The following is a 10885-nucleotide window of genomic DNA, read 5'->3' as shown; positions in this document are numbered from 1 at the left end:
TGTGGCCCGTAGCAGATCGAGCCGCGAGTTATGGCCCAAATAGTATTTGGATCTCCAAAAAGCCCACCCACGAGGTCATACGGTCATTGCCACCTGAGATAAACAATTGTATAGGGTTTTGGGGGTGTCATTTCCCTCTCTCTCTCTCTCTCTCTCTCTGGTGAGAGTGCTCCATTGCCGCAGAGGCTCAGACACTCCACCGGAGGTCAAGCTCACAATCGCAAAATGGTACTTCGTTACAGAATGCTTTCTCTGATTTTCTTTTCTTTTCTTTCATATAAATGTGCATGACATGTAATACCCAGGTCTAGATTTATAAGCTGGCTTCGTTTGGAAGCTTAGGACATTGATTAATATACAGAGTGCCACAAAAGCTTTTTTTTTTTTTTTTTTTTTCATAATTTTCAATATTGCCTGAGCAATTGAAATAAACTTTTATTTCAGTTGCGCTGTTTGGTGTTGGTTTTGGTTTTTTTAGCGTTGATTCCTGTTTGTATTTGGCATATGCCTAGAATTTTTCAATGTGATTACATTAAGTGATCACATGATCTATTGATATGATCATATCGTCGCACCAGGACTGACGATAGCGAGTTACCAAGTTCAGTGAAAATATCAAAACTTAGCTTATCAGGATGAATATTGTAAATTGAATATTCAGTTGTGATGTGATTGGCAATTTTAGATAGGGAAAAGTGGAAAACAAACAAACAAAAGAAGTGTTTCACGAGCTGACTTATGTTCTCATTTACAAATGGTATCTTTTTGGTTGTTGAACTTCATGCTTGTGGCTGTTGCAGGCTAGAGGGTTGAAGAAGCATTTGAAGAGGCTCAATGCCCCAAACCATTGGATGCTTGACAAACTTGGTGGTGCATTTGTAAGTCGAAAACCTAAGATTTGGTTTCCTTTTTATGATGATGATGCTTGCGCACCATCCTTATTTATCAGATATACATCTCTAATGGCTCATTTCATTCCTTGGAACTCTTTTTTTTTTTCTTTTCTTCCCTAGGCTCCTAAGCCTTCATCTGGACCCCACAAGTCCAGGGAATGCCTGCCATTGATCATCAGCTTAAGAAACCGATTGAAGTATGCTCTCACTTACCGTGAGGTCATTTCAATTTTGATGCAACGACATGTTCTGGTGGATGGGAAGGTTAGGACTGACAAAACATATCCTTCAGGTTTCATGGGTATGCTCATCCAATCTTCTAACTGAAATCATTGTTTTTCTTCTTCCTGCTAGGCCTTAATCTGTTAAAAACATGATTTGTTGTCTTTGTATGAGAAAATTTTTCCTAGACAGATTGTTGTAAGAGGATTGTGTATGTTTTCTCTTCTCTTTAAGGCACCTATATTTAACCAGTTGGTAGGTGTTGTGAAAAGAACATTAGATTCTTGGGTAGGTAGTCTCAAAAAGATAGAATGATGCTACCACCATGGTGTATTGGCCACACTCATTTTGCCATATAACTGTACTCAACTACTTGATGTGCCAATTTGTTCTTAGATGCGTTCAGTTTGTAAAATCACATTGGTACTGATAGTTGTGTCCCTTCATTTCATGGCCATATATTTTGATTCTGTGATTTTATTGGTTCTCACTTATATTGTCCCTTTGCTTTCCAGATGTTATATCAATCCCCAAAACCAATGAGAATTTCCGTCTCCTTTATGACACAAAGGGTCGGTTCCGTCTACACTCAATCAGGGATGAAGAAGCAAAGGTTATTCTTTTAGTTCTCTGGATATGATTTTTAATTATTTATCTTTCCATCTTGTGAACAAATAGATATCTGATGCTTTATTCTGATGTCTTGAGAATGGTTCTTTTTTCTGCAGTTTAAACTGTGCAAAGTCCGGTCTGTGCAGTTTGGGCAAAAGGGTATCCCATACCTCAACACCTATGATGGGCGAACCATCCGCTACCCTGACCCTCTCATCAAGGCCAACGACACTATCAAGCTTGACCTAGAGAGCAACAAGATCACTGACTTCATTAAGTTTGATGTTGGCAATGTGGTTATGGTTACAGGTGGAAGGAATACAGGGCGTGTTGGAGTGATCAAGAACAGGGAGAAACACAAGGGCAGTTTTGAGACAATCCATGTTCAAGATGCCACTGGCCATGAATTTGCTACTCGACTGGGCAATGTGTTCACCATTGGCAAGGGGACGAAGCCATGGGTAAGTCTGCCTAAGGGAAAAGGTATTAAGCTGTCCATCATTGAAGAGGCAAGAAAGAGGCAAGCAGCGCAACAACCATCCACTGCATAGGCAGTTATGAACAGGCTCCAAATTTTGATGTAGTCATGCGTTACTGTTTTTACTGTTGGGCCCGGAACCATTAGTTCTGAAGTTCCTCAAAATTTTCATGCTTGTTTCGTTTAGTACCTGGGGAGTCCTAGATTGTGGACCTCAATTTTTGTTTTTTTTAAGTTAAATCATGCGGTTTTCTTGCTAAACCTTATGATGTTTCCAAAAAAAAAAAAAAAAAAAAAAGAACTTTTGAGTTTTGATTACTAACGTGTTGAACGTTAGCATATAAAGTGTCAAATCTAAGATGGTCCGTTCGGGCCTTTTTAAGGAGTCCGTCAGTCCGGCTCTTTTAATTGTGCTGCCCCCAACAACTGCGAGCATAGTATTTAAAGCTTATTAAATAAAATAAGGCTTAGGGTCCAAATGTTACCAAATTTAATGAGTAAATTTTCATGTAATGGTGTCTTCATCATGTGATCTAACAATAAAAATACACGCGCAAATATATACATACACCTTTATAGATAAGTTTTTCAAAAATATTTCTTAATAATAAAAATAAGAGGGCTTGGCACTTTCAATGTTTAAGTTGGAAATATTTAAAATTGACCAGGACTTGGCACTTTTAATGTTTCAAGTTGGCAACAAAAGAATTTAATCAGAGTGGTTCGTGTAGAAAATGATAGTCCGAACCCGAACAAAAATTCCACATCCCCACAAGTCCACAACGACCACATCAGTCCTCTTGGCACAAATTTAAGGAGACAGAAAAATTTAAGTGCCAGCACAAGTACTTGAAATACCACTTTGTAGGCACAAATATATTAATGGTCCACAGAATGGAGACCACAACACCCATGAGTTAGACTAATATAGAGTTTCCAGCCCCTCGGGTCCCAGTCTTCATCAAGAAGGTAGAAATAATTGAGGGTCACAAAAATTCCAGTGGACTAGCTTTTTTTCAATTTATTTTTCTTTTCTTTGAAAACATACGCAAACAAAAGAAAATAAGTAGAAACAAAGAGGTCTTATATATTTAATAGCAGGGCAAAGTTCATATGCTGCGTTTAACTAACTTGACTAAGATTTTGTCCATGCACTACCCCCCATGAGTTAGACTAATATAGAGTTTCCAGCCCCTCGGGTCCCAGTCTTCATCAAGAAGGTAGAAATAATTGAGGGTCACAAAAATTCCAGTGGACTAGCTTTTTTTCAATTTATTTTTCTTTTCTTTGAAAACATACGCAAACAAAAGAAAATAAGTAGAAACAAAGAGGTCTTATATATTTAATAGCAGGGCAAAGTTCATAAGCTGCGTTTAACTAACTTGACTAAGATTTTGTCCATGCACTACCCCCATCTATCAAACTAACAGAAGGTTCTAACACCACAATCAAAATCTCTAAACCAAGAACCATCAGCACAGCATGCAGCATCCAACCACCTTCAAACTGGTAACCTCTGAAAGAAAGGTGATGAATCAAGCAGCAATTGCATCAACCTCATCATGGAGCAGCATCTGATCAAAGTGCCAAACCCCTGAAATGCCAGGCAAAGCAGACAGTTTTAGAAAACAGGAAAAGGTCTTTTTTAACACTTGCATAAGATAACAATGGGAATCAATTGTGGGTTCCTACCATGTCCTTTGCCCACTCTCCTCAGTTGGGCAACATATTCTGATATTTTCTTGATGGCTTCCACCTGCAAAGGTAAAAATAGGAGAAATCAAAATCATGCTACATATAGCCCTGTAGAACTCTTTCCCTTTCAGGATAAACAAAGAAGGGCATCAAGAATCACCTGCTCAGTCAGAAACTCGGTTTCGATGAAATCTGACAACTGCACATCTTTGTTCCGATCAGCAACCTGTTAGTCACATAAAAGCATGTATTAGAACATAGCATCGCCTCATAGGTTTGAATCTTCAAACATAGTGGCGTGTGTTAATTCTTACCATGAATCAAATGGTGTTATTGGTGAATTAACATATACCAAATATAATCTGCTAAAACTATCATCATCTCAAGCTAAGAAAATAGCATGGAATAAGAATAGATTCCTTACATGGTGCAGGTTGAGCAGCTTTTCATTTGTCAGTTTCTCTAGAGACAATGCAAGCTCCATTGCTACATCAAAAAATAAGAAGAGTTTGAGCTCACTAATAACAATCATACATAGCATGTTAGTCCTTGAACGGTCCAATGACAGAAAAATCATCACCACAAAACTCAAATATTTATCTATATTTCGTTCTGTCATTTTTCTTTATCTATATTTCAGCACAGATTTAATGACATATTTCACATTTTTCACTGTTAAGTAGGTATCCAAATTTCTTCAAACCTCAAATATACTGTGCCGTGAATAACTAAACACGATTTCATGCAAGCACATCACTCGAGAAATAATTTATGTAAATCCTAATTGAGTAAATGATAATTTTGGGTCTAAGGGACAAAATGTTATTGTTAAAGAGTAGCTCTTATCACAAATACACAAGCGAGGGCCAATGAAACTAACCATATAAAGCATCTCCTTTCTCTGCGTGATCAAACTCAGAGAGGGGCATCAGTATAGACTGCAATTTCACTCTTCCACCACGTATATTCTGAGAGTTACCCAAAAAAAAAATATATATATATATATATATACACAGATATATAAGGAATTCAATTTGATAAATGAGAAACTGAATTTAAAGCCTACAGTGTACCAAAAAACACATAAAGCATTATATACTATATAAGAAATAAACCAAACACCTGGTATTCCATAAACTTCTCAGCATGACCCCTCTCTTCCTCACTCGATTCCTTGAAAAACCTGTATAGAACGAAACCGTAAATAGCCAAATCATTGTAAAATAACGCTAAAAAATAGTTCAAAGATTTCCAAGAAATTACTTTGCAAGACCCCTGAGTGCGACATTGTCCCTGTCGAAGTAGGCATACATGGCATGGTAAACGTACGAGACGTTGTATTCCACACTAAAATTCCACCAAGAAACAAATAAAACGTTAGAAACCAGAGCATATAAACAAACATAACCCAATTTCTATCAGAAAATACAGAGGCTCAATAGCAAAAGATTTACAAACATACCCATAAACACATTCAAGCACACAGAGAATAAACAATGAAAGACACAATCTTTCACAGGAAATATGAATGCTTTGACACACACAACCAGATATTGCATAAAGATTGAACTTTTAAGATTTAAACACCAAAATCAGTCCTCAAAAACTACAAAAGAAATTTTGTTTCACACATAACTTTTTAAGGGAAAAGAAACAAAACCCACTTGATCTGTTCGTTAATGGCGGCCTCACTTTCGTCAGTGAACTTCTGGCGAGCGAGAGAGACTTGTGGGAGAGTAGGGACGAGATCGAGCTCCTTCTTCACCTCTTCAAAGGGCTCGAAAACCACACCGGTGAGCGGCCGATTGTTCGCATTCTTGGACGCACAGACCACAACCCCACCTTCATTTCTGGTCGCCGGCGAGAACCGAAGAATCGAAGACAGGGACGTGAACGAGTTCAGAGGTGAAGACGAATACGACGCCGTCGACAGTGACGATGGTGCAGAGGAAAACAGGGGACTCCCCAAGTTCTCTCCGCGAGTGATCAAGTGAGAGGGGGCTGGAGAAGCTTTGAGAAGCATGGTTTCAGAAACAGAAAGAGAAACACAGAGATTCTGAGAGAGAGTGAGAGAGAGAGTGAGAGAGTTCAGCGGTTGAAGAACAGAGAATTGAGGGTTTTGAGAGAGCGGTGAGTGTGTGTGGTGTGAAGGTGAGGATAGAGATGTGCAGAGATGGACAGGGTTATATGGGTGGCGAAGAATTTTGTGAACCATTGGATTTAAGACACGAGGACGGTCCAGATTGAGTGGTGGGGATGGGCGCGTGGCGGCCTCGTGGCTTAGGTGGCTGTCTTGTCACCTGTGGCATCCCAAAGAAATATCTGGATTTTAGTCCATGCGTTCAATGATTTGGAAATTAGGGTTTCTTTTTACTTGCTTTTTATGAGGCCGAGAGGAAACAGAAAGTGTGAGAATCTTATTTTCCCTTTTGGGTTCTTCATTAATTGGGAAATTAAATTCTTAGCAGGATCCTCACAGTTTCTCATCAAGGATATTTCTTTCTATGGAATAAAGGATATTAATTACCTAGTTTCTCTTTTTTAAGGAAGTAATCACCTAATTTTATTGGATTACAATAAGGTCTTCTTTGGTTCACGAAATAGAGTTTTTAAAAAATTAATTTCAACACATTTTCTAGAAAAAGGAATAAAAATAAAAATTGTTTCGTTTTTTAATCATGTTATAATTTGTATTTTGAATTGTTAATAGGGAAAATTTGATCTTAAAAAATTATATTAATATTTTCCTATTGAAAATGAAAATAAAACCCAAGTTGGTCAGAGGGTTTCAATTTTCCTTTTTAGAGCATCACTTTTCAATAAAGCATGAATTATTTTTTAAAGATTGTACTTATCCTGGAATTGAATGGTTTTCCCATTCCCAAGCATCAAATCTGCAAACCAAATGGCGCCTAATAAGCTCACCAAATGCATTGATCCAATCTTAATTCTTAATTGAGAAGGTTGGAAATAGATGGGGCACAAAATAAGCTCATATTTTTTTCCCCAATTTGAATAAATAAGAAATCTTTTGGTGAACAAGTTTGATAAGTGTAATTGTAATCATTTCGTTACTGTCGTATGAATGAATATCTCGTAAGAATTTGGATTCTCCCTTATCTTCTCTTGCCAATCAGTTTAAATTGACTACTAAAATAAAAATTTTAAAAAATCATCTTGTTTTGATAGTAAAACTCAAAAAGTATTAATAAACATATTAGAAATTACGAATTACAAAAATATAAAGATAATTTAGATCTCAAAAAGAACTTTGGAAAATGCTTAGGTAATCAATCAGTTATGCTCCGGTGTGGTTAATCACAAGAACGCAAAATTTGGCGTTCAAACTCTTGGGCCAAATTTTATGCTATCCTAGCAGCATTTCAGTTGTTTTTTAAATTTTTCCTCAAATTTAAATTTAGGTAACAATAACATTAAACATAGCTTCAATCATTACCTAAAACTTTCTCAAATTTGAGATTTCCTTAAAAAATTTTTTTAAATCAAGTTAAATGGATGAGTTCCTCAATCTCCAACCGTCAAATTTTAGACTAAAAACCTAAACAAACAAAAAAAATTAAGAAAATTTTCAACTTTAGCTTTAACCCCAAATTTATTTATTTATTTTTCCAAAGTTACCCACAAATTGGAAGAAAATATTAAAAGAGAAGATCGGAAATACTCTAAGATAATTAGCTGCTCTACATAATTAGTTGGTAATTAATTACTCAAAATAATTGACTTTATTTTTTGGGATTTTTTTTTTAAGTCCAAAACAAAAAATATCCTGATTGGCCAGTCCACTTGTAAAAACACGGTGATTGGACAATCTACTTTAATGAGCCAAACGCTCGACACCATCACTGAGCACTCGGTATAACCCACCAAGCGCTTGACATAATCAACGAGCACTCCGCAAAATGCCATTGTGCGCTCTGAAAGACAGTGACAATCACTGTTACTGTACTACAATAGCTATTTAATTTGTAAAAACAACTTATAGATTACCACTATTAGGCAGTGGCAGTGACAATTTACCCTTTAAAAGAAAACTTATAGAGCGCTCGGCGTAAAAAACACGGAACAGAACATAACGGGAGCTTTATTTGTACAAAGTGGATCTATTCATCATTCTAACTTTTTAGATGAATTTGTTTATCATTAAAGACTGTAAAATAAATTTTAGAATAATTTACTTTTTTTTTTTTTGAACTCAAAATAATGGAGTCTAGAAAGGTTAAATATCTTTAAAGCCAAAGTTTTGGCTAAGACAAGTATAGTTTGCCTTCATGAGTGCTTCGTCACACTGATCTTTATCTGGAATCTTTCAGAGAGCATGTTGGGTTTCGTTTCCCACATGAAAGGGATATTACACTGTAGAAACTACTACAGTACTACTTCCTCTTCCATAACCTCCAAAAGGTTAAGTTTAAGTTGTACTTTTTTCTTTAATAAAAAGGAGATTAACAGCAAAGAGTTAATTTTAAAAATTAACTTAAGAAGAACTACCAATCACTCATTTGATGTGGAGCTGATATACAAAATGTATATAAAAAAAAAGAATTCCAAGTTTGGGAGAGCTCGCAAAGAATCAAACCATGGCATCTAAAATTTACATTTAAGTGTAAAAAGCCTTCATCAGAAGTTAATTATAACTTTTAATACTCAAATAATGGAATGCAAGCATGTGATTAATCAACCTACCAAAAAGACACTTGCCTCCAATTTTCTGCAATAGATGTCATTATGGACCTGTGGAGGCGTCACTTGAATGAGATGGTTTTGTCTTGTGTCTTGATACTTGATCTTAGGCTAAATATTCCTCATTGGAATGGACTTAAAGGTAGATGAGCTCTTTAACCATTGAGTTCGGTCCAAAAGTCTTAATGATAGGCCACCGTTCTTAGTTGAAATCAAATAGATGTTAAATTGGGCCAAGTCTATTTTAGTACAAAGGGCATGATGGGCTTATTTGAACTAGCTCTAGTTTATGGGACTATGTTGATTCTATCGATGGAAACCTGTTTTAGTAGTTGTAGGCCCATTTGACTCAAACTCCTGGTCTCCAGCTTACTGTAATCCAACACTCGTAGCCAAAATTCAATTTGCCCAATCATTTTTCTTATAAATATTGGAACTTTTCTGACAAAAAACAAAAAAGGAAACTTAAAAGATTAATTGATCCCTAATATGAAAACATTGTATGACTTTTAGCTGATTGCATTTTGTTACACTACTAAATGATGTGTGATTACCACATATTAATAGTTTATTTGTTAGAAATAAATGAAATTCGGTTCAAATTTAAATAAATAACATACTTATACATTATTTGATAAACAATATTCATAATAAATTTAATAAATGTAGCAGTACTCTTAAATTGTTGCCACAAAAGTAAAAATAAATGAAGGCCAAGTGGCCAACAATCATAGCCCAAGAGATGAGCTTACAAGAATTGAAGATATTTTAGCAGCTAGATTACCAATGTTAGGAGCAAAAAAGAAAACACTCATTGGCAGAAGAGAATCAGAATCAGAATCAATTAGTTAACAGTATCATGGAATTGATAGAAAACTATGCATCACCACGATGCTCATTAAAAATTAATTTCAATGTTAATCTCCCTCGAATTGGGTTTCATTTAAATAATCCATGCGACTTAATTAGTGTATGTCAGGGGCTCATTAATTTCTTGATAAGTTTGGGTTGCTTTTTTTTATTTCCCTCTATTATTAAACTTTTGTTGATAACTTGATATTGTAAATGTATATGGAGTAATATTTCTAAGATAATATATAATCCAAATTTTCAGTCTAATAGTATAATAAGACTAACTGTTCTTATGACTATATCATGGCTTTCTTTAGCAGATAGAAGAAATAAAAATAAAAATATATGTGATTGAAATTTGTGGTTGAGAGATCGATCATGTCTCTAATATCACTGACCAGTTTTAAGATTCTGATAGTGATGAATCACGGGTTCATCTCTACATATTGCTTTCCACAAATTATAAAAGCAATATTAGCTCGATCATGTCTTGAATGGTCCAACTGTCCACGCATCGATCTAATTAAAGATTATATCCATTAAAAAATCTGTATTATTTGTGTATGCATACATATTTCTGTGAATGGGTTATCTAGATAGATCATCACGAGATCAGTCTCCGTCCAAGTGCTGAAGAGTATAACAGGGTATGGATGATCCTCCTAGATATAAGCTAGGTGGATCTAAATATCTGCTAATTTCCCCATTCTTTTGGTCAATAATTCACAAATTAAAAAGGATATCGGAGAGTTGTACGTATATATATTATTCAACGGACTAAATAGGACAAGATGGCAGCTAATTAATCCCTTTCATGTATAAGACAAACTTTTGTTTCTATCATACCACATCATGATCTTACCTCAGAAAATGAAGCATATATAAAATGATCGAGAAGCGTCACATGTGTGTGATGTATATATGTTCAATGTGATGGAAGTTAGTGATGTACTTTGTGATTGAATTAAGTTAGCCCAAATTGTGAAGGAAAAAGAAGAAATAGATTAAAATTATGAATTTCAATGTCATGATACGTGACCATACATTATCACACACATTCTAGAATTAAATATGCTCTGATTCTATGTTAGAAGTCCATGAGCCTAACTCAACCCCAAAAATATGCTCAAGATGTGAAGATTGTCCAAGACATATAAACAATTAACTCAGCCAAGTAGTTCTTTAGCCATGTGAGACAACATCTAACTAGCTCTAACACTATTCTTTGTTATTAATGAAGCACGTACTGTAAAAAAAAAAAAAAAATTACATCGTTTATGTGACTCGCATGCATACTAAATTACTAATGCAAGCACAGCTGAGACTTTTGTGTCATTCAAATGCAAGATTTTTTAGCAAATTTTCCTCAAAAAGTAGTGTCTAATTATATGCAGATCGAAGGTATTTTGCAGCTTTAACGATGATTCTATAT

General features: G+C 35.4%; 2 protein-coding genes across 2 annotated transcripts; one reads left to right on the top strand and one right to left on the bottom strand.

Annotated features, from left to right (window-relative positions):
• The first annotated feature begins 134 nt into the window (after nucleotides 1–134).
• Nucleotides 135–2433, top strand: LOC147289800 (small ribosomal subunit protein eS4z). Its single transcript, XM_086235525.1, has 5 exons — nucleotides 135–228; nucleotides 801–878; nucleotides 1014–1194; nucleotides 1631–1728; nucleotides 1844–2433. The coding sequence occupies exons 1-5, from the start codon at nucleotides 226–228 to the stop codon at nucleotides 2276–2278; spliced, it is 795 nt and encodes a 264-aa protein (XP_086091651.1). The 5' UTR covers nucleotides 135–225; the 3' UTR covers nucleotides 2279–2433.
• Nucleotides 2434–3519: 1086 nt separating this feature from the next.
• LOC147289799 (ferritin-4, chloroplastic-like) lies at nucleotides 3520–6034 on the bottom strand. Its single transcript, XM_086235273.1, has 8 exons — nucleotides 5565–6034; nucleotides 5164–5247; nucleotides 5023–5083; nucleotides 4781–4868; nucleotides 4325–4386; nucleotides 4061–4126; nucleotides 3898–3961; nucleotides 3520–3799 (listed from the first exon to the last, which is right to left on the bottom strand). The coding sequence occupies exons 1-8, from the start codon at nucleotides 5921–5923 to the stop codon at nucleotides 3741–3743; spliced, it is 843 nt and encodes a 280-aa protein (XP_086091399.1). The 5' UTR covers nucleotides 5924–6034; the 3' UTR covers nucleotides 3520–3740.
• Between the last annotated feature and the right edge of the window lie 4851 nt (nucleotides 6035–10885).

The sequence above is a fragment of the Dryas octopetala genome, chromosome 3 (assembly GCF_963921425.1).
Source record: "Dryas octopetala chromosome 3, drDryOcto1.1, whole genome shotgun sequence".
Taxonomy (NCBI): domain Eukaryota; kingdom Viridiplantae; phylum Streptophyta; class Magnoliopsida; order Rosales; family Rosaceae; genus Dryas; species Dryas octopetala.
The sequence above is the reverse complement of the archived record's forward strand: the minus strand, read 5'-3'. Positions and strand labels throughout refer to the sequence as shown.